The sequence below is a fragment of the Convolutriloba macropyga genome, chromosome 11, assembly GCF_964194025.1.
Source record: "Convolutriloba macropyga chromosome 11, txConMacr16.3, whole genome shotgun sequence".
NCBI lineage: Eukaryota > Metazoa > Xenacoelomorpha > Acoela > Convolutidae > Convolutriloba > Convolutriloba macropyga.
In genome coordinates, this window is record NC_134478.1 from 44941000 (window position 1) to 44968784 (window position 27785).

Genomic DNA, 27785 nt, shown 5'->3' on the forward strand with positions numbered 1-27785 from the left:
TGGCTTCAACACCGTTTGCATAAAATTATTCGTGAAATTTTGATTTCTCTCTGTATTCAGTGTTAATGTGTAGTTTTATGACTCAATGTACAATTGGCCTCCTAATTAGAAACAAGTTGAACTATTTGATCTTTTTAAGTGAAAGCTTACGGTTTTTATGTCTTAAGTATTTAAAAATTTTGTTTGCAAAGGAAACTTTGATTCTTTGTGATTCACGATTTGTAGTCGTATGAGTCTGCTGGATAATGAAAGGTCTCAATGGTATTTTACGAAGATATAAATGAAGCCATTGATTGATTTGATTTGATATCTTTTCGTCTTTTCGGGTAAAATACAAGTCATTTGTTTCAGTTTAGTTTTTATCTGATGCTTTTTAGACTTTTTCATTAACTTTTGCAAAAAAGATAGACATTGAGTTTTGGTCGTAAGTACAGAGAAGGCTACGTTTTGGGTCATAAACGTAAAACGTATATCGTTTTGTCAATAAGTTGCTACTGGACCGAAATGAACTGTTAATAAGAAATGATTGTTTTGGTCCGAAAATAGCTGATTTTAAGTTTTCATGAATTTATTTGAATTAATTTTTATTCAAAACACAAATTAATAAAGAAGAGTTCAATCACTAAAAATGCGTATCAGTCTAAACATTTCGGTGCGGGAAATTTTATCACTTAATGTTTAGCTTGATATGTCACTTAATTTATATCTAGACTTGATATAAAATCCCTCCATTTTTTCTGTGAATTTTTAACGTTAAGCTTTTTAAGTTATTAAGCAATGTTGCGTGTAGGAAAATTGAACGTTGTATCTGCGCATTTATTATACAACTTAAAATCTAGCAGCTGCCATATTTTTTGGCTTCTTTTTCAAGGTTTTAACATCGTTAAATCGATATTGATAGTGTAACTATTGACCTTGATCTAAACATATGAATGTTGGTTTTGATCTGTATTCGCGTTTTGAAGAGTTTTCATGTTCTTGGCGAAAAAGTGTAGCTTAAATTTAGAATTGAAGATTATGAGAGGCGTAAAGTATTAACCTGAAACTTTGATTTGTTTGTTTACTGCTGTCAAATACGACGATATGCTCTTAAACATTCTGCATAACGGGTTTTCAATCACATAGTTCTTGAAGTTTCAAACAAGTTCTTTGTTCTGTGTGCTATTGGACATTGTTCTTGTTCAAAGGGAGTAATTTGAACTGCTTCTCTTTCAGAATGTAATGTGTTAGTGCATGAACTAACTTACATATCGACGCTGTGCCAAAAGACATGAAAGACCTCGACTTTATCTGAACTTAATAGTGGTCTTAACTACTCAATTAGTAACACAGTTCAGATTGGTTTGGGATTTGAGGACCTGAGTTGATATTTCGTAACTCTATCAAGTTTATACTTGGACTCAGATATGCATTGAAGACTCATTGCCTGTTTGGTTATTCGGTAGATTATTGACAGAAAAACAGTGAGTAAGGGTAAATTTGATTCACCTTGAGCAAATCGATTGATTTTATGTAAACAGGTTAATTGATTGTTGACTAATTGCTGATATTGTTGACTAATTGTTTACAAGTTGACGTTGGGTTGAATAGTCAACCAGAAATAATATCCTAGATTTACTTTATCCGACATTGAAGAAATTTGCGACAAAATTTTTGGACTAGTAAACTTTCTAATTTTAACAAGGACGTTGCGAAAAAGAGAAAAGGAAATTAGTTAATGTCTTGCCATTTATGATCCGAAAACCTCTGTTTTACATATGCTCTGAAATTCCTAATCAGTGTACGTAATTTCGAACAAGATTTGGAATCGAGCTCCATTTTTCCGGTAATTCTGGAGAACAATGAATTCTTTTGACCCTTCGTGGAACATGTTTGCGTCAAGTCCCCCAAATTGGGATCTAATGTTCCGAATCATAATCCTCGGAGACGCAGACGTCGGCAAAAGCTGCCTAGCGCGAGCATTCGTAGAGGGCAGATACAAACCAGTAGATTCGACCGTTGGGGTTGACTTTTTCTTCAAGGTCATTCCGCTAGTATCCGCGCCCTCAGAATGGACTGTCAAGTTGCAGATTTGGGACACGGCTGGAGCCGAGAGGTTCAGGGCAATTACCCACTCTTATTACAGGAACACAGCTGGAGTGGTGCTTACATTTGACGTTACATCTCGAGCAAGCTTTAACGGAATCCCAACTTGGGTCCAACAGATTTATGCACATACTGGGAATCCGAATGTCACGATAGTCCTGGTCGGAACTAAAATTGACAAAACTGACTGCCGTTCTGTGACTCCGGAAGAAGCCTTAACGTTGGCCCAGAAGCTCAAATTGCAATATGTGGAAGTTTCCGCGAAGGAGATGATTAACATAGAACGAACTTTTTCCTTACTCTCAAGTGCAATATACCAGAAATACAATCAAGGTTTGATCTCAAGCAACTCGGACACGAGTGGGGTCTCGTGTAATGTGAATTCTCTAGAATCCACTGCCAATTATATATACTCGGACTTGCACAAACTTTACTTGCAGAACTCTAATGGCGAAAAGTCGTCCGCTTGCTGCGCAGGCTCCAAAACTGCGTCTGCTAAATTAATCTAGCTTGAGAAATATTCTTGCAATTCTTTTCCGTATTCTGAACTGTTTTTCTTTTAAACCTGTAAGAGAATGAACAAAAGAACAAGTGCTTTTTTAACATCTTTGCAAAATGTACAAGTTAGTTTGGTCGAACAAGCTACACAAACAATTTTCAGAGTAAAATGTACTGATTTGTTCTCAATGCAATCTTTCAAAACAATACAGAAGAAACAGTTCTCAGTATTCCTGTAATGAAGTTTAGATATGCTGTTAGCGAGTTATCTATGTGTTAAATTATCTGTCCAATTATTAATTTATTCTTAATACATATTCTGCTTTTCAATTCACAGTTCAGTTCGTGAGTCCAATCAATGGTTTTTATCAGATATACTGTAATGGTATTTAAGGTCTAAAATCTGCATTATTATAGCCGGAAATTAGAAACGAGACAATTTTGGCAACTTATAAACTTGTTGGAACTATCTTCTGAACCTACAAACCTCCGACCACCGAAGATTAAGTTTTATCAATGTCCGGCTTAACGGCTTGCACTAAAAACCCGTGGTCACACCATTATCCAATTTTACAAACCTTAAAAATAATCTTGAATTTGTTAATCCGAACAGTACAGCGTGAGATCTCCAAATTGGCAAATTTCCACTGTTTTTATACCAGTATAAGGTAAATTTTTGAGCAAAATGCACGCAAAAATTTCTGTCTCGAGTATCAGTAAGTGACGAGAAACTCCTCAGCTCTCTGGCGTGCAACAATTTTGAAGAAAGATGAAATCATAATAATTAACTTCTTTCTGTATAATTTAACCTGGATTTAAAACAAATAGTGACGGTGTTAATCGTACCTGATGTATGTGTCTGGTATAGGTAATTGGTCCGTTATGCGTGATACACTACCAGTACTAGGCATTTGGTTTTCTAGACAGCTGGCATTGGACCTTTTGAGCAAGGTTAGCTCTGAGACCTGTTTTTAGTTGAATAAATTGAGGCGATCAATTTCATCAAATTCTTCTGACATTTCACATTTGAGCACGGTAATTGTGATGCACTCTTATGAGAATTGAATTCATCTTCTGCGTCAAATCTTTCCAAAATGAATTTTTGTGACATCTGTTGTGAAATATCGATAACTGCCAGATCTGGTGTTCGGTGTATGATCTTCGTGGGGTTTAGTTCAACCGTTCTCAGACTGTGCTTAGTACCCGTAGTTAGGCAGCCTTGCAATACATCTCTGTTTTGGATTGACGGGTGATCACCTGAAAAGACATCATTTTGGGGGAAGGGCCCTGTAAAGTGGATTTACCTGTCCGGCGAGGATGCGTTGGACGAATGATAATAGGTCATTTTTACCTCTGTTGTTTGTTTCCACAGATCAGTTATTGTATTTTTGTTGCTTTTATTAAAATTTAATTACTTTGAATTCTAAGACAAGCAATAAGGTCTGTTCACAATTTTTTTTGTCTTTTGAGACTTTTTTGTCAATGAGAACTCAGTAATTAAAGTGGATTTACCTGTCCGGCGGGGATGCGTTGGACTAATGATAATAGGTCATTTTTACCTCTGTTGTTTGTTTCCACAGATCAGTGATTGTATTTTTTGTTGCTTTTATTAAAATTTAATTACTTTGAATTCTAAGACAAGCAATAAGGTCTGTTCACAATTTTTTTTTGTCTTTTGAGACTTTTTCGTCAATGAGAACTCAGTAATTAAAGTGGATTTACCTGTCCGGCGGGGATGCGTTGGACTAATGATAATAGGTCATTTTTACCTCTGTTGTTTGTTTCCACAGATCAGTTAGTATTTTTTGTTGCTTTTATTAGAATTTAATTACTTTGAATTCTAAGACAAGCAATAAGGTCTGTTCACAATTTTTTTTTGTCTTTTGAGACTTTTTTGTCAATGAGAACTCAGTAATTAAAGTGGATTTACCTGTCCGGCGGGGATGCGTTGGACTAATGATAATAGGTCATTTTTACCTCTGTTGTTTGTTACCGCAGATCAGTGATTGTATTTTTTGTTGCTTTTATTAAAATTTAATTACTTTGAACTCTAATACAAGCTATAAGATCTGTTCACAATTTTTTTTGACTTTTGAGACTTTTTTGTTAATGAGAACTCAAATTAGCGTATTAATTTTAGTCATGCTGGAGTGAAAAAAGGAGCGAAATATAAGTGGTTTTAGGGCGTAAACTTGGTAAATTTGGCTTTTAAAGTGTAGTGCAAAATTGGTGTTTGAACAAGTTTTCGGTTTTAAGCGAAGTTTTTCATGTGCGGCTATTTGGCTTGTTTTAACGGATTTTTTAAATTTTTCTGTGTGAATGTTAAAAAAAATGTGACACATGAATTCTAATGCGGCATAATTTTCCTTTTTGGAATGCATGAAAGCTCAGCCAACGGTTTATTTGACTTACACATTTTTTTCATAAAACTAATGAATTTTTGAATTTTTTCTATTTTTGTAGTTTTTTGTTGTCTTGTCTTTAGTCTCATTAACGAGCTGTCAACTAATATGCCCTCCAATCTAATCAGTCCTAAATAAAGATATTGAATGGTGTCAATTCGGATCAGACAATTTTAAATACTTACACTACTTGTTTTTAAAAGTTATCATTTTTTTAGTTTAGCCATTATTGTTGTATTATTACTTTCAGTAATGGCAGCTCTCATTGGTGCTCTGATGATGAATAATTGCAGCTATTTAATGGTTTCAATTCGTCTGCTGACTTCGACACTGCTTGTGTTCGTTCATTTTTTTGTTGCCCTGTTATTTAGTTCCGTTGACAACTTCTCCTCGTCTCTGTAATGAGGTTTTCAAATATTGTTTAACAGATTTGAGGAATTTGAGATAAGATCAAAAAATTGTTCTCCTGCTCATTGTACTTGCTGGTCAAGTTATTAGGTCTCAGCAGTAGAAATGTCATAGGCTTTCTGATTAAAGCACTTTATTAGTTTCAGTATGTTTTTATTTTCCGTTGAGATTGTTCTTTAACGAGCTTTTTAATCTTTTGGTTTTTTGTTCTCAGTTTTGACAGGTCTCACTGGTTTTTTTTAAAGACGAAGTTGCATCTATTTAATGGTTCAAGTTTTTAGCTAATGTTTTTTGAATTCGGGACCATTTTTCGTTGAAAAAAATAGTTAAATGATTTTTTCATTTTGCTTCTGTTCTGTTTCCGTTGATCACTTGGTTGTATCTCAAAAAACTTTGTTTTGTAGTTTAGAGATTTGACATTATATTTAGGTGTGTAAATGACTATGGATGCACCTTAGTGCAAAGCTTTTAGTGAATTTAGAACTTCGCCGAATTTCTTCTGTTGTCCGATTGCGTTTTCTAATTTTCAATATGCTGTTATTGTTTCTTTTTTATTGGGCAACTCTATTTTTTTTAATGAAAGTGTGTTTTTGGTATTGTTTTCTCTCTGTCGACCATCGAAGGCTGTTCTTCTAATGAAGTTGATAGTCAGGTATTGAGTTTGTTTAATTCTTCTGATTGTAATTCAGGTATTGAGTTTGTTTAATTCTTCTGATTGTAATTCAGGACTTGTCCTGCTATGTTTTAATATTTAATATATTTAGAGTGATGGCCTTCATCACACTAGGGACATTAATTCCCACGGTTGGAAAGCTTTGACGGGCGAAAGAGTACGGCAGACGCAATGTCTTGGTCATTGGCAACAGTCGGATACACAGGGTGCGCAGTTAAGTCTGTTTCTCGTCAGTTATTTTGGAGAAATGCCTATTTAATACTTAGCTATCCTAATTGAGCTGCTTGCTGACTGGACTGTACTTCTGTGCTTTAATTCGCGCGCCTGTATTTTTTTATGTCAGTTGTTGTTTATTATGTGATCTGTCACACAGTTCTTGTAAGTATCATATTTTTGGAAAATAATAGTTGGCAGTGACGGTCACTCTTTGGTCGGCAACCGTATTCTGCGCTAATTTTGATTAATAATTATGGTTCCTGCGTAATCGCAGCGGAACCGCATTAGGCCACAGCGGCCTGTTCTCAGCTGTCCTTTTTCTTATTATTTCCCACTTTCTTTTTTTGGAGCAGAATTGCTCTTTTTTGCTGACTATAGCCATTTTTTTGTGCGTCAGAAATTTGCACGTGATATCATCATTGCAGCCAACATTGGTCAGGCTATGGTCAACCTGAAGCTATAGTTAAGTAAGAGCTCATCCTCACACAGACCGCTTTACGGAGGCAGGGGATTGAACTCTCAATCATTGGCGTGTGAAGCACACACCTTACCTCTCGGCTATCACGCCACTATGTTAAACATGAATAATGGATATGATATGACTTAGTTTTCTAATTGATTATGCCCCCCCCCCGTTGTATTCGGCGTCAAATTTTATACACCACCCTCTTTCGCACTTGCTTTTTAATACATGGGACCCTGCTAGATGGCAACCTACAAATTTTTAGCCCGGGGTCATAATGAATGAGCAAGGGGAATGAGCAGAATAGATTCATTGCGTGTTTTAAAACAGGTAGATATCGGACCATGACTAGCAAGGTCATTGCATCAAACTCAACCAATTTGATACAAAGAATTGATCGATTTCTTTGTTCACTGCCATTTTGTAAAGCACAAGGCAACGCTGCAAATTAAAGTAAGATTTATTCTTTTTCCAGAAATAATTGGAAGTTTTTTTCACCGAAGCGAACAATACAAATGAAAGACTTTAAGAAGACTTCAGACAAGCTTTTTAAGCTCAAACGGAGAAGGATGATTAGCACACTGTTACGTCATTAGAGAGGAGTATTATTAGCAGATAAATAGCTAAAAATGTTTGATAAAAATGCAATTTGTTTGTTGTTTTCTACTTCAAAATGCAGCATTGCAAATTGAAAGCTATCATTTTTGAAGTATGTTTTCAAATTGCTATGTATATACATCTTCACGCTAGCTAAAAAAATGTGTTTTTGACCTTAGCCTTGCTACTTTTTGTGAACAGAAAATATCCTCTCAAAATGATCATTATCAAATGACGTAGTAGTTGTATTATTTTTTCTGTTTGCTATTTGCGTAAATCCGAATAATCCCGCAGAAGAAATGATGTGGGAATCCTGTAATATTCATGAAGACATTATTTCGACCTTATCTCTTGGGGAATTAGCAAACATTGTAATATTTTACAAAGACAGAACAAAAATAGCATATTTTTACTCCCCCTTTTTTATCCGAGATATTATTGACTTCAAACGGTTAATCTTATAATTGTAGTGATAGGATATAATTTGCTGCACATGATGATAGTCTTGAAGTTTCATTGTTTTTAAGCCTTTATCCGAGGAATAAGAAAATAGGAAAAATTCCAATCACCGTCATCTCAAATTTTGATTTAACTTAGATGGACAAACAAACCGTTATTAGAGCAGAACGTAACAAGGTGGCATAAAATTCTATCCTATTTTGTAAACAGAGCATTAAATAAGAACCAACATGTTGTATTTGGTCAGTAATATCTGATGACATTTATTGAAAGGATCTCGAATGAACTTAATGAGCGAATTCAATTTCTCATTTTAAGCTTGATCGCGCGCACTTTCCACGGGGTGTTTTTAGTTCAGTAATTTTTGTTTTCACTGAACGGCATGCATTCAACCTACTGAACAAATTATTTGAAAAATCAATTCATTTCAGCTTGTCAGACACATATAACCTTGTAGTGAGACTTTGCTATTGGATAACACGTTGAAATACAATATGGCGGAGAGAATTCTTAACCAGAAGGCGAAAAGGCTTTGATTTCACTGTGTCTGAGAAAGTATGAAAAATCAATAACCTCCTTTTACCCATATTCGCTACCCTGCTGGGTTTTTAAGTCTGTGGATGGATAAATTAGCCTCACCGTTGACCTTGATAAAATAAGCTCCTTTCAAAGCTCGCCATCTTTTCTGAAAAATTGACAGACTTTTTCCCAGTTAAGCGAGGAATTTAAAACAGCGACTCAAACAAAGGCTATTTAGTTAGGTTGTGGATTTTTCGGAATTTATTTGTGTCTTAAGTGAGTCTTCTGTTTGAGAATTAAAGGTATTAAGCTTGTCATCAGAAGTCTGAGCCATAAATTTAACTGGCAGTATTATTCCTGTGTTTTCAGGTAACATTTGGTATGAATACATTATTCATTTTGCATGTATGTATAAATCTAATACGACCTTACCACTTTGAACTGCTCACTAATATGTTTAAACGGGGAGCGTTGATCATGTCCTCTGCAATCCACCAATCCACCGCGGGTTCTCTATCCCCCCCCTCCCAATATTTTTGAACCGCACGTATATGTATGTTACATAATAAGCTAATGTGAAAAAAATAGCACATGCACTTGGTGTGGGGGTGAAAGTTATATGCCCGCTAAGCTGGGGGTGGGGTGGGGGGTGCAGAATAGATTCTCCGCGGCAAATATTCCACCCTGTGTTTTATCAATTCTTACAACACATTATCGACAATCATTACATTTTTTATGAGTCATCAGATTATCTGGAATATATCGCTCATCATCACTTAGGTAAAAACGATTTTTCGAATCTGTCTCTAATCTCCAATTGTCCTCTGGTCTCATGCTGATGATAAGTAAACAAGGGGAGTAGGTCTGTAATGTCATTCAGCATAATCTTCGGACATAGTTTTGATCAATCTGCTGAATTAGAGCAGCATGGTTTGACAGTAAGCTGTATAATAGTTTCTTAGTGTCTCTCAATAAGACGAAACAACAACAGACGATGAGTGAAGAATGATTTGAATGTCCATGTTTTTCGAAAATTTTTTGTCAATTTTGCATTATTGTGGAAAAAATGTTAAAATGTGAAAAAATGTTACAAGTGTTAAATGAGACAAAAATTGATTCGCATCAATGGGATTCATTTACATACAGCTGAGAAGCATACAGCTGCTTTTGTACGAAAAGTAGAGTTTTGTCCTGCATGTTTAGGACAGGTAACAGCTGATTGAACCAATCTTGTGTTTAATCCGCAAATTTAGCTTCAAACGTTTTCACAGCAAATTTCTTTCTTTGCCTCCGGGAGTTACTTAATAAATTTCCGCATCTGACACTACTATATAACTTGTGGGTTCGCTGCTAAAATTAACCGTCCCTATTTAAAGTGTGAAAAGGCGAAAACATTGAAAACTTTCTAACGTTTGCACTGATTGTGAGTTGGAGAAAACCCACAAAATTTAAACGTTCGACCAACGAACGATTCAGATTTTCAAGAGCCATTCTTTAAAAACACTTAGTGTACAAGATATCGTTCGGCAGAAATTCAGACGAGCCTATAATTACCCCTATAATTCTTATATTTGTAGCTAATATGTTGATAACTTTTCCTTCGGTTTGAAATCAAGATTATGAAACAACTAGAAGAAGCAACTGGGGAAAACTCAAATATCTTTCCACTAAAGAAGTATTTAAGTGGTCCTTTGCAGACAGTGGTCCTCACACTGTAAGATTGTTAAAGACATTCATCAATGACCTTACTTTTCAGTCTTTTAATTTCAGCATTTTAAATTGTTCAACTCACTGAGTATAATGACTTATTTTGTGTCAGGTTGAGAAAATTAGGTATCTTATAAGAACACCGCTTTTTTCAATGGTAAACGGATATGTTGGGATGCAGTGGCATTTATTATGCAATAGTTTATTTTGTGTGTAAAGTTGATTCAATGAGAGACATAAAATTATAATAAAAAACTTTAAAAAACGAAAATTGAAACAAGTTCTCAGTAGTGCTACCCGAGCGCTGAAAGAAAGGAACGCTGAAAACATATAAAAGTCAAGGTCATGCGGTTATTAGATAAAAATTTTGCAAAAAATAAGGTGAATGTGGTTTTAGAAGTTTTACCAAAACTTAATCACTAAAAACACCGCAGATGATATACTACATTTTAGCGTTTTCTAGTCTAAGTTAGTGTTGCTGCTACGGATCTACTGAATAGTAAAGCTGTTCAGATTGAGTTTAGTTGAAATAGTCAAGGTTCTAAATAAAAATTTGATTTTCCTCTGATTTACGAATCAAACAAAAATTAAGCTGCAATTATCTTGATAACATCTAACATTAAACAAAATATCTTGTGGTCCCATTTATTTTCTTTGACAGCAAATTTTAAGTCCAAATCGAGCAGCCGTGTAATCTCAAACGGTTACGATAATTTTATTTTACATAGAATTCAAATCTAATGTAAAATACACTTATATCGTATCTGTTGCTTTTCCGCCTCTTGAGAAGATGAGAAATGCCAGGAGTGGAACAGCTGGAGAGATCTATGATGAGGAACATCGCCATTAGATTCATTGTTGTAGATTTGTGAGTCAAGAAACATTTTGATGATTAATATGATGGTTTTTTCAGAGTAATTATCGTACGGTGGCACGTCAGTAACACGTCAGTAAGATTTAAATGGTGTACAATAATTTTGCGCTTAATTGCCCGGAAGATAGTGCAAGTGTTTTTCAGCGCTGAATCATGACAGATTTCATCATGTTTTTTTTACCGGGGCCAGTTCTCTGAACATGTCCCACTTTTTAATTTACAGTCTGCAATTTAACTATCTTATGAGTCATTTCGCTGTCTTTTTTCTGGGCATAATGTTTCTATTTTGTGTTCCACTTCTGAGTATAAAAAAATTATGCCTGGTTTTTGTCTGAGAAGTGGTAACTACCGCGTTATAAATTACCTGCGCTTTTTCAGCTCTTTTATTTGCTCGAGAGGCAATTAAGTTCTCTCTCTCTCTCTCTCTCTCTCTCTCTCTCTCTCTCTCTCTCTCTCTCTCTCTCTCTCTCTCTCTCGCTAGCTCTTTCTCTCCAGTTACAAAAAGCATGCAAAACGAGTTTGAATACATGCAAAAATTAATTAAGATGAATAGGAAAACAAAATGCAAACTAAAATTACTAACGAAATGTAAACGAAATGAAAAACATATTTAGTTCAAGTGAAAGGGTTCATTAACAGTTCTGTTATGTGTTAACAGTAATTTCCTGTTTATTTCACGGCTTCGTCTTTGATCTGCTCGGCTACTCTGCAGGGACGTTCACGGGTGCCTCTCCATAGATGTTGGTGATCATCTGGCTCTGTGCCTTTCCCCGGAGGGGATGTCGGTGATCATCCCACGTCTGCAGTCACAAGTGTTTACCTGGTCCATGATGATGGACTGTATTTACAATGGATTGACAGAGTGGACCAACAGTCCGCAGGTGGACCAGTCGTCCCAATGCAATTCAGGAAACGGAGCAAAAGCAAGCGAATGCAGTTAAATTGCACGTTCATTAGACATGAACTAAAAAGCAGTAAGCAGAGGCAGAATCGAGAATACAGGGAATAAGGAAAAACTCAAATTGCAATATCTCGCTGAAATTGATAACTCTAAATGTAAACAACGACAGGAACTGTATTCAACCGTCAAATCAGATATTATTACAGGAACTGTATTCAACCGTCAAATCAGATATTAATTCTTATTGATAATGATTAATGTGATACATCTGACCGAAAGCATACAGCAGATTAAGGCACATCAACAGAAGTTTCTTTATCAAGCAGTATCCGATTAGTTAATTTAAATTGTTTTTGAGGAAATCTTTGATAACCGAGAGAACAAAAGCCGCCAGATGCTGATAACCTTTGCCTATTTATGAAAATGAAACGGACAATCATCAGAAAAATCTGAAAGACACAAAATTTTCAATAAGACCATTCATTCTACTATTCAAAAACTGGAAAAAGATAAACTGAAGTAGACAGATAAACACTGGGATTGACACCACACGGGTGAAGCCCGACGCTTGGGCTACTACTACTTCTACTACTACATCACAACTAATTCTGATTCGCACATCGACCTTCACCCCTCTTCTAACTGCGCCTCCGACCTCCGCCCCAGCTTCTAACCTCCGCCACCGATTCCAACCCAAAAATTGTAAATGCAACAATATATGCTATAGTTGGAGCTAGAATAGCTTTTGAGGATATTGCCATTTTAAAAAATTCATGCATCAGATCGAGTTTTTTTTGAATTTTTCGAAACTTGCTATGTTCTTTGTATGTACAGTCTGATGATGAGAGGAATGTTAAACAATCTGTGCAGTGTTGGCAAATAATGTAAATGAGGCTGCGAAAAAAAGGGACAGAGTGGGATGTTTCTAAATTGAGTCGGGGCAGACTGGCAAAAGTTTTTGTACTGCTATTTGTCTGGTACAGTAATGGTTACTATTGAAAGTCAATGGTACAGCGCTGAAACCCACTGCGACCAAGGTCCGGGTGAGGGAACGTTTCAAAGAGAAAGATCGCAATTATTTTTTCGTAGAAGAGAAGAATGGCGTGATCGGATCCGCTTGTGGATGGTGTCCGATTGGAAAGAACTTGTTTTTGGCCATCTTCAAGTCGTGCGAGAACAAATGTCTTTTTAAACTGTTCTTGTTAAAGAAAACTTTATTTTTCACGTTTGAGCAAAGCTCTGGGGTATGGTTTTGCAGCTGCATTGAGTCAAAAACATGGAGTTTTATGTTGTTGGCTTGCTCGTTTTCCTCGTCTAAAGCTTCCAAAATTTTGTTGTTCTTTGTTGGAAACCATTGCATCTGTGATAAGACGACGAAAATGAAAATTTTGGACGGCAGATTTCCGAAAAAATCATAAGATTAATGATAACTTTTTGTCTGCGTTGTGCAAAAATTTCAGTTATTTCAATTTTTCAAGTGCGGTTGGTGTTGAGCCGGAAGAATGTGTTTCTATAATTTTGCGAAAGATTTCGGCGTCAGCTGTACCGGCGTCAGCTTTGCCGTTGTAATTCGGAATATAATAAAATTAAGGCAAGACGCTGCCAGCGGGTCTGAAAGCTTCTTGTTTACTTTTACCGGTGGAATTGGGTCAAATGGACTCCGGTGTCTTCGTATATTAATGTTCTCTCACATAATTCTGTGACTTGGGAGTGAAGATTTAACCAAAGAGTTATCTTCAGTTGCTGATAGAATAAAATGGATACGACATTCAAGGTTGAAAGCTTGTTCTCGGACTGTAAGATACACTTTTCCGGTTAAAAAAATGCAAAGCCTCAACGGTTCCTTTGAAAAACAAAGTTGCAAGGAAGGAGGCATAACCCATTTTTTGCCGTTTTTTGTGACTGGAATTCGTCCTCGATTATTTTTGAAGCACTATATCCCATTCTGTTGAAGGCATTGGATTGGATGTGGGCAAGACACTGTGAATGTTGATTTTCCACTTGCTGGCAGAAATGAGGATTCCGTCTTCAAGTGTAAAGTTGTGTTTGAGTAATCTTTTTGAGGCAATTGCTAACGAGAGTCGGTCTTCAGAGTTTGATGGTTGCGACAACTACTGACAAACTTCTGCTAAGAGCGCCTTTTGTACTAGAGACATCGACATTTGATGTTTCAGAATTACTGGGATTGTCGTGATAAGGTTTAGTCTAGCTTTTAAGGCTGCTCTATAGGTTGTGTCTTTGGTACACGACATAAACAGGTAGTGACACCGTTGTAGTTTAAAATGAATTGCTGCCTCTGGAACAAGAACTGTTTGCAGTTCCGCAATGAGTGGGTTGAATTTCCAATTATGATTTTATCTTGAAGATTTTGTCTCGTGTATTTGTAGGTCTTGTGCTGGCCATGAAAATGTATGTTTGTTAGATAAAGATATTCAATGATATGCATCAATTGATATCTTGTTAAATTGCTTTGTTTCTGGTCGGATGTTTTTAGTGTGTTCTTTTCAAGGGTTACAACACGAGCCAAAGTTGCATTCAATCCGCAATTTTGTTCACAAGAAGTATTACAAATCAGAAGTGTCATGTCTAATAGATGCCATTGCCATCACTGCTACTGGCATTACTTGTTTTGGTGAACTAATGGAAACCAACAGAAAGCCTAGGGTCTCCAAATGCAGTTCTCGAAATTCGTTTGCCGCGAGATCAGTTTCATTTTGAACTTTTGTGAGGAGCTAGTCGACATTAAAGAGCTTGTCAACTTTGCTGAAGATGGTGAAAATGTCAAGCTTACAGAAATCCGTTGGTCTAATTCACATGCACTTCATTTTTGGCTGTAGACTTTGTGTTCTTCTAAGTCTGATATTTTGAATTGTGGGAAAAAGCACGAGAAGTTATGGTTAACAATTTTTCGGTCTTGAGAATCGTCCGATTGAACACGATTCCGGTCGTCATTATGTCGTTGTGATAAGGCAAATGTGATAAGCATTAACATGCTCCAGGAGAGTTTCGTCCGCTAAAGTTTTTTAAATGAGTTTTTATTTTCTGTGATTAATCTGTGCATAAATAATAAAGTTCTAAAAGCATTTATGAGACTTAATTTTTTAGGTGCTTTAGCGTTTTTGCGCAGCTCTTGCTCACATTGACTTTTTGTGTGACCGCCGCTACGGTGTACGGCTTGAAATTCTTTAATGACTTTCACGGTGTGCTACTGGGGTTGATTACTTTCCGGTTCTAAGTTGGTGGTGCCTCAGCGGATCTAAGGAAAGTAAATATTTTTGGATGAAGCTCAGTTAAATTAGGCAACTGTCCAGATGAAGATTTACCTCTCTACTGATTTAAAAATATAAAAAAGTTAAGCTTCAGAATTCTTGTAAATATAAAGTTCCTACATCGAACAACATCAATTTCATGGTCAGGATGATATCCAATGACATTTACAGTTTTCAATGTATAAAAGGCTAACTGAGGTTGAAAAATCAAACTAATATAAGTGCATGAGGGGTCAAAAAAGTGCATGGTTACCTAAAAGCCAAGGATTTGCAGGCGGTACCATTTGAAAAAGGCTGCGGTCTCTATGTGATGAAGAAGTCAACGTACAGGGAAAAACTTGATGATATGCTGAACTCGGAATAGATTCAAAAAATCATTGGAGGAAAAGATGAAATTGTGATCAAACATGAAGAACAGTCAAATAACAGCCTGCAACAATTAATGAAGCAAGGGGAAACTAGTGACAAAATTTATCAAAGACTCAGGTCAACAGGTTCACAACCAGCGAGGCTTTATGTCCTGGCAAAGGTACATGAAAAAGATACACCTCTCCGACCTGTTTTTTCGATACCTGCTTGCAGTTTCGAAAACTTGAACAGATTTCTGACACCATTTTTCCAGAAACTGCCGGGCGCAAACATTGCAACCAACACGCAAGATGCTAGAAAGGCCTTGGAGTCTCTGGAAGATAAAGAGCAGATAGTATCTCTTGACTTAAAAATTTTGTACACCAACGTGCCGGTTAGAGAGGTTCTAGAAATTGCTCTTAAGAGAACTCTATTCAAGCAACCTAGCTCCAGAGATCCCAAGGTCTGTAATGAAAAGTTTGTTAAAGCTTGCGGTGGCAAATGTTTATTTTAAATGTAACGGGATCTGGTATGTACAATCCCATGGTTAGGCTATGCGTTCACTGGCTGTAATACTAGCAAACCTGTGGATGAAATGGTTTGAGGCATCACTACAAAAACCAGAGTTTATTGAAAATAGCTCTAGATCTGATCAAAACGTGAAGTGCAAAGACTGCCACCGGAGATTGACTTTTCGAGGACGAGGAGTAGAATGTGAGTTATGCAAAAACTGGTTTCATGCAAAATTCCAGAAGATAACAACTGAGGAATACGCCAACATGCAGGATGTGGTTTGGATTTGTACGTATTGTAGCAACCTACAGACAGAGAGGCGGTTTGAGGAGATGAAATTGTTCAAAAGGTATGTGGAGGATATTATCTGCACGGTTCGTGGTGACCCGGACAAGTACTTAAAATTTGCAAATTCATTACACAACAAAATCCAAATTACCTTAGAAAAAGTTAACATGGAAGGGATTTGGATTTGGCTCTTCTAGAAATTAACGTAAATGTGAGCAGCAAAAGTAAAATCACTTGTCATTGTTATCAAAAACCAACTGACGCTGGAATAAAACTGAATTTTTGCAGCTGTGCACTGCTTCAGCATAAAAAAGTTGTGATTCAAGGGACGGTTCACAGATTTTTTAATGCAACATCTAATTGGTTGGCCTTCGATCAAGCTCATGAAAAGAACAAAATTTGCGGGATTAAAAATTAGTATCCAGAGGAATGGGCTTAAAAAATAGTGAACCAGACTTGAAAAAAGATAAAAAGTTCTTGAAAAGAACAAAACTTGCGGGACCAAAAATCAGTTTCCGGAGGAATGGTCTACAAAAATAGTGAACCAGACTTTAGAAAAGATAATAAGTGGCGTTAAAGATCATTTGAAAACAACACCAAAAGAGCATCAAAAAAGCAAGACTAGATCTCATGATAAATCAACTATTTTTCTACAATACAGAGGCAACCTTACTCCAAACTTTGCAAGCAAATTGAAGAAACTGGGCAACTTGCAAGTGGTTTTTATTACGCGAAAATTAAAATCATGCGTCTCCATCCTGAAATCATCTTTCCATAGAGACCTGGAATCCCACGTGGTATATGAGATAAAAAATAATGGATGCGGATCCATCTATGTTGGGCAAACAAGCCGGCATGTTACCACAAGAATATCAGATTATCAAAAGAAAGATTCACAGGTGGGTCAACATCTCGTTGAATGTTGTGGCCCCACGAATGACATTGAATGGAAAATCCTGGATGCCTGTCGGACAGTAGAGAACTTAACGACTATCGAAGCTATAAAAATCAGCAAGCTGAAGCCGGCACTAAACACACGCGATGAATACAGGGGGCGGAAACGCACGCTAAAATAATAGTTCAAATCATAATTTTGACTTGAGAAAGATACATAGGGCAAAAAACATTTTGTGCATGACAAAACGAAATTTGCAAAACCTCGACAAGAGGGACGCTTAGGGTTAGGGAAAATTCGGAATTACCCTAGAAATACAAAACGTGGCCAAAATAGAAAAATCTGGAATACGAATGTTTTTATAGAAATTGATAACAGATATAAATATGAGTTGCAATTAGGCTAGATATTGTATATAGGAAAAATTTTCGATTGATTTTTTTTAAATAGTTCCTAGAATTGTTTTAATTGTGGTCTCAGACAAATGTAAATACATATTCGTTATATCCTTTAACAATTTGTGAAACAGTTTTAACCTGACGATGAACGTAAAGTTCGAAAATGTTTGTTTTAAATATCGGAAGTAATTTTAATTTGACAAATTGGTTTCTTTTACAAACTAATATAATTGTTAAAACTTATAGATATTGGTTTTTATTACATATCATTTGAAGTTGTTTTCAAAAGGTCAAGACATCGTTCGTCAAGATGAATTCAGTTGACATAGCGTTCCAGTCTAGTTTGTAGTGCCCTTATATTACTATGCGCATCAATCTTGTTTTGTGAAATACTCTACCTATACCAATATTACGTTGAAGAAAAAATTCATTGCCAAGTCCTGCGGTGCTTTTTATACCCAAAACAGCACCGCAATTTAATCTTAATTAAATGCAAAAGACAGCAGATGACAGATGGAGCAGCGGAAGAAGCGGAGAAATGGACGGAGTTTTGGAGCAGAGTTAATGAACAATTTGGTACAAATTGCGGTTGATGAGGTCAAAAATATTTAACAAAAAGTTGCAGTTCTCACAAAAAAAGTGTCTGCTATTGTTGACGCGTTCCCGGAAAATGCTATATTTTGTAAAAAAAAAAACCCAAAACTTTTTACAGCAATTATTACGTTATTATTCCGTAAAAAACCTTGAGCTGCTAATACAATTTTATTGAGTTGGCCTTAGATATCCGGACGTTATAAATCTGTCCTCTCTTCATCTCTGAACTTTTCAGTCACAACTCTTGGTTGTTTCTTACAATTGTTCTGAATTTGTAAAGTATAATTTTGACTGGCATTCAGCATTTTATTCTGAGCTTTTATTCCTATCAGTAAAATAATCCAGCCTCAGTTCTTCGCTTGTTTTAATTAGCGTCAAACGCACAAAAAGGGCGCCAGCTTTCTGATTCCATTTGGTACCATAACATAATTGATTCAGCATAACTTTTAGTTTCAATTGCCTTTTTTTCCTGTTTTTTTTGTCAATATCTGACTTGTCTCAGTTTCAGCAATGTTGGTGAATCAAGAATTTGTATCAGTTCGAGAATTTATTCAGAAAGTGGGTTGATGAAAAAGGCAACTATAACAAAAAGAAAAAAGCTTAACCAAAGTCTTAAAATGCAGGCAGATTTTGTTCAGAAAATATATTAAAGTGAAAAGTGAATAATTATAGTATATGATTAGAAGATTTTTTTCGCAGTAAGCTGCAAGCAATGCCCCTGGGTAGTCTGTATAAATTATAAAACACGGACTAAAATGGCAGTCAACGATTACTTAATGAGAAAAAATTGTGGCTTGAAAGTTAAACCAGGACTTGATTGCTAAGGTCAATATGAGCGAAGTTGCAGAAATGAATTTGAAGGAAATTGTGGGCGAATTTGAGTGTGGGGTAATATGCTTGCACTTAATAGGTTCGAAAAGCAAGGTTAACTAATGCTGTTTAAACCAAATAAAAACCACACGTACTGCTACCGTACTAAAGAAATTGTTTGAAAGCGATTTTAAAAAGTAAAAACTGAAGCATGATGACTTTAACGGAAAAATTAAATCATCACTATTTAACTGTATGGAGTTAGAAATAAAACAAACGTGAATTCTTTTAAGGCACACGCGACACCCGAGAACATTTTATTATAAATTAATTCTCATAAAAAAGAATCTCTTGCATGATGATAATGGTTTATCTTTGAAAACCTGAAAGACGATGACTAGCTATCAAGATCTCACATGTCGAGAAAATATCTTGCAAGATCTTGATATACTATATCTATTTCGAAAGATCTGGAAAATTGAATACCTATCCAGCAAGAACTTGGATGAAGATGAATATCTCGCAACATTTTACAAAACCAAGAAGAATGGTTAGAAAGAGTAGGCTGAAAGACTTGGAAGAGGTGTAGTTATTTTGCAAAGTTCCTTCCATTTGATTCGGGCGAGGCTTCCATTGGTGCATTTTGAAGCATAGTTTTTCCATTCTACTCAGAAATTTCACGAGAGATTGCTCCATGAAAAAAATTCAAACTAAAAATTCTAATCGGAAATTGAAACCAACATAGATTAAATGGGCTCAACATTGTTTGTTATTGTTACACTGATCTGTAAATTTACAACCTCCCAGCAACACCTTCAAATTGAGGCATTTTTCACAATTACAGTTTGTAACGGTTGCTTTCCTATCAATGACAAGGAAAACTTAATACCGCCCAGTTCGTTTACAAGCCGTCGGGATACTAAGTCGTGGAGTTCGCTTTTGTAACTTTATATCCGTTAAACTAAATAACCGTCGCATTAATTGTTGTTTTATTAGTCGAAACAATTAATCTCAGCTTTGCTGAATAATAAATTCGATTGTTGGAACAACTCAATTATTTTCAATCAACTAATCGTATCAAATAATTGTTCTGAGTTTTGGTTAATAACTCATTAATTCAATTGGGGCTTGTCAAAATCGGAAATTTTGTTTTCCTTCAGGTTCATCACTGTTTATGTTTGAAACAAATCTAAGGGGTATATTACGTTTCAGAATGGAACACAATTCACAGAGGAGAAACCGTCTTGTGCCATAGGCGGACTTGATTTATTTGTCAAAACAGAGGTCCTAAGTTAGTCACTGGGGCCGAAGTCATAGAGACGACGTAGCAGCTAGTTTTTGGTGTGAACAAAATCAAGTCTGTGAACTGTAAATCTAACTTTCACCACCTATTACTTCCAACGAACTTATTATAAATCGTTCGTCTGGTCAAAGAAAATGCTTTTTGTCATCCTAATGTTTAACTTTCAGAGGTGGTTTAATTTCCTTTCTCTCAAGTCAATTAAATTTTTAAGGCCCACTCGATAATTAGATAAATTTCATGTTTCACGTTAGCAAGGCACAGTATTTTACTGCTCAATTGAGATTGCGATGATCCGCAAAAATTCTTAATTTAACATTCAAACTCTAAAATTTTCCGCTCCTCCTTGGTTGTGGTTTCAGTTCTATCTATAGCCTGCTATTTTGGTTGTTCATGTCAATTCTCAACCGTTGATTGGTTGAACCCAACTGTGTCGACCTATCTCTAAAACGTCACTTTTTCCATGCAAAAATGACGTCAAGGATTGGTGGTTAACCATGTAGATTATCCGGAGAATATTCCAAATACACGTCAGGATTTTGGTTTAGAACTGACGTAATAATCTAAGTTAAATTAAGATGTACTCCAAAGTATTAAATTTCGAAACGAAATATGACATATAGTGACTCAAATTTTCGTTTCACGATTCTCTAAATTTGTTGTTTTTATAAAAATAAATTAATTGAGGGAATTATTAATGCTCGGACTTCACACTTTGTAAGACAATTCAAAACTCTTGGTAACTCATAAAGTGTATTTTAAGGTAAATTTACCAATACTCATTACGAGAGTCTACCGGTACCAAAAAACATACAATGTGGCTGGCACTTTCTCTCGTCTTTTGACTCCCAAAATAGAAAGATCATAAGTTTGGTGTCAATGGAGTTCACAAGGTAATTAAGTAATTAAACAGCCTAACATGGAAATTAGTTCTAATTTTTTGGATTGGTAGTTACGTTCATCATTTCAAAAAGTTTTAAGCCTGTTTGAAATGAAGCGATACCGAAGCGATGCTAAAGGTACCAGCAGATAAGTCTATGACGCTTTTTATCAACATTGCTACTGCTATTAAGTGCAATCTGATGACACAATTTTGCGGAATGCGCTATCAGAGAAAAAATGTAACGGCGAAAGTATATTCCTTTTTTCAACTTGCAGTGACTGAAATTTTCATACGACACTACTTTTTCATGCGAAAAATTTGTAAATATGTTTCACACGTAAAATGTATCAAGATTGGAAAGTGAAATCTGTTTAAAAAAAGTGGCTAAAAAATTTAATGGTAGATTCTCGCAATGTTGATAGCATACAAGAATTCGTTCTGGAAAAAATGGAATTCATTTTATAATTTAACCAATTTCTTGATTTTAATGAACATATCAGTCAATCTGTTAGGTCTCATGAAAAGGTATATAATTTCAATTAGTGGTCATTGTAGCTCTCAGAAACTTTGAGAAGCTGCCTTTGAGAAACTTTGTTGCTGGGATTTCGGCAAAGGTGGCAATCATGACTGGTATATTGTTAAGAACGATACTATTGCGTCAACAAAAATTAAATTTTTTCCTCTTGAGGGTCACTAACAACGATTATTTCAAATATTCCGTTGTGACACTAGCTAACATCTGGTGAGTGTGGCTGACATCGGGTCTCATAACAAAGTGACGTCTAATTAGGCCGTTCCAGACGAAGTGGACATATGATTAGATCCTGCCAAGCTGAAGGGATTTCTGAACAATTGTTTTGCTTAGTCTTTGACCAGATCCTTTTCCCCAAGTTCGTACGACTCCCGCCCAAACCATTTCAAAACCACTTTCCAGGCATTTGGGCGCTCGATTTTTATTGAAAATTTACAGATAAAAAATCTTTTATTTTGCAATATTACAAAAAAAGAGAATTTAAATTTTCAACTCGATGTCTGTCTCTATTTGCATGTGATATTGCTTACTATTTGTTTTTTAACCATATAGATTATCATACCCTCTTGATGGCGGGTTGTAGTGTACATTTTCTGTGCGTAGCTGCAGTCTTTTAGACATGTTGGCTTAGCGTTAGTTCTTAAACAAAACTGGGCAAAAGTTGAGCCAAATTTAGGGCACCTGAGATGACAATGATGAAGTGAGCAGGTGAAGAGTCTCTAAGGGTAAATTTAGTCGACTTGGGCTAATGTTGCAAACAATTTTGCGAATTCGGAACCAATCCGTCAAACTAAGCAGTCAGTTTGTGACAGGGCAAAGGGGCAAAAAATAGTCTGAGGTTCAATGAATCGATTAAATACCACGTTACTTTTTCAAACCTCCCTCTCTCCTTGCCATTGAAATTCACGTAACAATCCATAACATATTGGTATGTTTTAAAGAACATGAAATAAAAAATTCGTCAATATCATATTGTTTCAGCTCAACAATTGTGAGAAAGGAACTTAATACAACCTATAATAGTTATCACAAGAAATAGTGTGATATAACTTTTCGCTAGTTAAACGCAATTTTTTCCTAGTAGCAGTGTGTTGTTAACAAACCTGTCAATAAATATTTTCTGGCAGGTTATACGAAGTTCTTGTAGTGTACGGAATGTTACTAGCCGATTGCTAGTTTGAGAAAGCATTCATTGTTAGAGCTTCAATCAATGTGGGGATTTATAGCTTTCAACGGGCCCTACTGTTTGTTTTTGTCCGACCGACATCTTTTGAGCAGAAATAGATATAGAAAAAATGTTTTGAGATATCCAAAATAGAAGTACTGAAAAGCTCCTGAAAAACTGAGTCGATTGTTCACAATATGGTGTTTTATGTTGACAATTTGTAAAATTTATCAGTATATTATTAAAGATTTATTTAATAGATTTTATAAATGGCCGCGGAAGCTATAGTTGGTTAGAATTATCATTTTTCTTCTTTTGGCTTTTTAAATTTCGGAGAATTTGACCTGTTTCTTTTCAAAAGAACTGTTCTCATTATTTGCGAAGTTTTGTAAACAATAGATCGCTATGGAATGCTTTCTGTCACGCTAATGTAGTAAGAGAAGGAAAAAAAAACAAGTGGTTCCAAGTTTTATGATTTTGTATAACTAATTTTGAGTGGAGAGAAAAATTATTGGAATATTTTGTAGTGTTTGAGATTTTTCTCAAATGCGCCAATTTAACTCTTTTCTCGGTTTTTTATGGTAGATTTGAAGAGGTGATTGATAAGCTTTAGTGTTTCAGAGTTGCAATTTATGCATGTTTTGAAGGGCAGCGAATTGTTTATATGACTTGTGCACCATTTGTTTTCATAAAACCGTCGTACCATTTTATGTTTTACCCAATTTCGCAACTCTTCTCTTTTTTGTTAACCTGTCAGGTCTCATCAGTTAATGGAATATTGGTCTTATTTGCTCCCATTTAGTGCATAAGTGAAGGAAATAATTAGTTTCATTTCAACCATAGTTTTTTGAACCATTTTGACGCAGCTTGCTTTCTAGAAATATTTGTTTATCCAGTAATCGTAGGTGTCATAAGTTTACGATTAATCGAAATTGAAGATATTGTAACTATATGTATTTGTTTGATAGTAACTATATGTGTCCAAAGGGAAACTCTGTTTTGTGGGGTTGGTGAATTTATTCGGTTTCTGGACTATTAATCCCTGTATGAAGAGTTCAATTTGTACTTCTCATTAAAAAAGATTGAATCTAACTATTCTTCTGGTCTGTAGATATTGGTTTGGTTTAAATGGAACCGTTTGTTTTCTAAAAAGTTTGCGTTTCTTTTATTGTTTTTTGTATTTGTTGTTATTTTTGTTAACACTAAATGTTTCTGGAAATAACGCTGATACTCTCTGGCAGTTTGCCATCTATGATTCTGTTGCAAATTTTGCATCATGACAATTATAATGTGAAGCGTCACCCACTTTCAAGGAACAGGCTGAAAGGAATGGTATTTAATTAGACAAGAATGCAACAGATTTTGCAAAAAAAATAATGGCTTTCGCTGTTAATCGTAAAATTGTTTTTGTCAGTCCCAGGTCGAGATGTGAACGGGAATAAGCAGAAAATTTTGTGAGAACGGCGCTGAATAGGCTGAAATTATGTTAGGAATATGCTGAATGTGTTGAAGGTTTAGTTTTAGGTGCTGAGTACGACGAGTAGAAATCTCAGCGCTGATCAACAAATTTCTCAGAAAATTTCAGCACAATTTTCGGCACATCTTCAACATAATTTCAACACTTCTGAAATTCCCGAATTCAACACTATCAGCGCATTCCTGATATAAATTCAACTCTTCAAAATTTCAGCACTATTTGTATATATTTTCAACACTTCAGAAAAAAGAGAAATTCAGCGCTTTCAGCACATTCCTTCATAAATTCAGCACATTTCTTAGAGAAAATTGTTACATCTTTCGTCACATTCCTTTCATTAGCTCAGCACATAAAAGTTTCAGCGCAATTGTTGTTTAATGTCAGCACTTCAGAAAAGGAAACATTTTTCGCGCTTTCAACGCATTCCTTACAAAAAAAGATTACTTCAAATAGCGAATATTTTGAATTGCTTGAAATGTAATTTAAGCGTTGAAAATGTGTAAGCTGCGTGCTGAAATGGTGCAAGATAAGTGCTCAAAGTGCTGAAATAGTGTACTGAAAGCATTGCAAACGTGGAAGATAAGTGCTGAAAGAACTGAAAATTTTGTTAAAAAAATGCGCTGACAGACGCTGAAAAAATGTTTTTCAGCGGATAAATCTTAAATAACTAGCCGCTTAATACGTTGACAACTGCTGAAATTATGTAAGAAATGTGTTGAAAATTTAGCAGACTAAGTGCATAATTATGTAAGATTTATTCGCTTTCATCGCATAATTTTAAGAGATCTTTATTTCAGCGCCTCTCAGCGGAAAATTGTAAGTGAAAACTTCGACCACGGGTCAAATTGATTGTTCCACTGAAGTTAGCGCACGTGAAATGGTTCTGACGACAACTTCAACTGTTTAGTTCTAAATGCGCCAAAGACGCAATTTAGTATTTTAAAAACCGTTTCACACAAAAACCTTAATTGGCAAAAAATGACTTTTAAAAAGGTAATGTTTACTGAAGACAGTGAGGAAAAGCTCATTTCCGGGAGAAGTTTGAGTGCTTGAGTGTCTGTACCCACGCGTGTGTTGTTATTATGAACAAAAATCTATACGCTCTGGCTCATGGTTTTCACTGGATAACTTTCACTTTTCAGCATAGTCCATCATTTTAATTTGGAATCCTCAGATTTCTTTAATGCACTCTCTATTAAAAGAGAACCAATTTTTTGCGCCAAAATAGTCGATTGTGCGTTCACAATTTGAGATCACAATTGTCTGTCTAAAAATTATGCCTTCGTTTTATTTTTGGTCAAAGTTTGCCACGTTTGACTCAAATGGAGCTAATGGCTCTTCATAAAACGTAATCTATCCATTCAATGCCTAAGAACGACGGTATGCAAATCAACCGAGTTCAAATCACATGTGCTCTCTTTATCTAGAACAATGCTAAAGTGGTTGTCCCTAGGGTAAGACAAATCAAGACATTTTGTCACTTTGCTGTCAAGCAAATTGGGTCACTCCTTGTGTATACACCCACCAATACCCCCCCCCCCCTCTTGCTTAATTTTAAAAAATCTCAACATTTCTGTTGCCTAGTAATTTTGTCGTTCAAAAATGTCCCTAGGGCTTCGAATGAACTAAATGCATTTTTTTCCATGAGAACACAATCTGCTTTGCATTTCGTTCCTTGCAACTAAAATACCTTTTCAATCAATAACTTCTCAAAATAACTTTTGTAGTAAATTCACAAAAAGATGCATGTGAATTAAATTTTTGATGGGCTGAATTGATCTTAATATGCATTTATTGTGGCGTTCAGACTGTATATTAAGTACTAGGTAGAGAATACCGAAGTATTGTTTTTCATTCAGTTCATTCACTCATTGTATTTGAACTAATTATGACAAAAAAAAAGAATTATGTCTGTTTGTTCCGACCCACGCTTTAGTGGACGGGGAAAACTATTTGATCTTGGGTCGATTTTAAAATTCAATTGAGGCTGATCTAATTGGATCAGAATTTAAGCCAAGTCAATAAAAACTGCCCAGCGTATGGATAATTTAGTTGACCATTGTTAAAATCTCCGAGAAGATGATGTGGTTAAAATTGGATAAAATTTCAAATTTTTAGCTGATTTGGAGCTGTTTATGGCTAATTTTATTGACCATTTCAATATTAATTTTCTAGATTACTATATGCGATAAATTCTAGATTGAATGTATAGTATGCGTTCTAAACCTAGCTTTAAATAAGGTGGAGGCTTTCAGCGAGTTAGAACAGCTATTTTTTTGAAAAAAAAATGCAAAATGAATAAATGCTAGCGTAATAACCCAGCTTGTGGTATATCAAGCTAACAAAGTTGCTACTTCAGCAGAGCTTTGGTGCAAAGGTAGCATGCCTCGCCGGGGCTCTGGAGAAAGTAGGTTCGAGTCCTCTCAGCTCTAATTCTTTAGCAGTATATGCAGTTAGCTAATACCACAGTTCGGTTGCTACACTACGAAGAATTTGATTCAGTTTTGTCCAAATTTTAATACACTTTTAAAGAACGGTAAATGAAAAGTCGCCAGAGAACTTGTGTCATTTTCCTATAATTTTTTGAAGGAGTGCTCTGAAAAAAAATTAGATATTAACCATTACTTCTCTTTGACATTATTTCTCTTTGGCTCCTAATTCTGCCATATGCATATATATATATATATATATATATATATATATATATATATATATATGTATATATATAATACTCAATGGTTTGAGCATAATAATCAACGAGCTACCCAACTGCCAATCAAAAAAGTTTTCCTGCACGGTTTTGTTAACACGGTTTTGAAAAATTGCATACTGTTGACTCAATATTTTGGTTTTTTCCAATATCTTACAAAAAGCTTACTAATGAAAAAATTGTGCAAACTCTTCTTTCAAAATCTCAGCCTACTTGCAGATCATCAGCATCAGATCACAAAAAAATGTAAACATGAAATAGAAAATAAAAATTCAATCGACTATTTGAATAAAGTCTGAATGGAATTTAGGCGTCAAAACTTAATAGAATTTTAGATTTTGGACCAACTTTACAAAGGAAGAAAAGGCAAGTGCAATTACGCAATTAATTTTGCTGAAATAGAAGTTGATATATTTTTTTACCAGCAAGATATACACAATTTCGTTGTTTTTTCCCATATTTGCAAAATTTGCGGGGATAAGCGACAATGCGAACGAATATCAACGAAAAAATTGTTGCTCTTTCGTCGATAATTTTGTCACGTCCCTTTATGCGCAACCTAGCGACTATAGCAATACAAAAATTGGCGACTAGTCCCGGGATAATCGGAAGACTATTACCCCTGGTCTAAAAATTAGAGTCAATTACACTTGTGGATAGATTGCGCACGCTGTAAAGTGCAAGATCTACCGACCTATATGACAAAGTTTGAACGTGTCGTACTTTTTTGCCCTTGCTTACTTGGTTGATCTTAATGCAATTGTGTAGAAGAAAGTGAAACTGCCGAGAATACAAACTCGA

General features: G+C 35.5%; 1 protein-coding gene across 1 annotated transcript; it reads left to right on the plus strand.

The window, feature by feature from the left end:
• The first annotated feature begins 1194 nt into the window (after positions 1–1194).
• Positions 1195–2900, plus strand: LOC142349790 (ras-related protein Rab-39B-like). Its single transcript, XM_075401562.1, has one exon. The coding sequence runs from the start codon at positions 1842–1844 to the stop codon at positions 2592–2594; it is 753 nt and encodes a 250-aa protein (XP_075257677.1). The 5' UTR covers positions 1195–1841; the 3' UTR covers positions 2595–2900.
• Positions 2901–27785: the final 24885 nt, after the last annotated feature.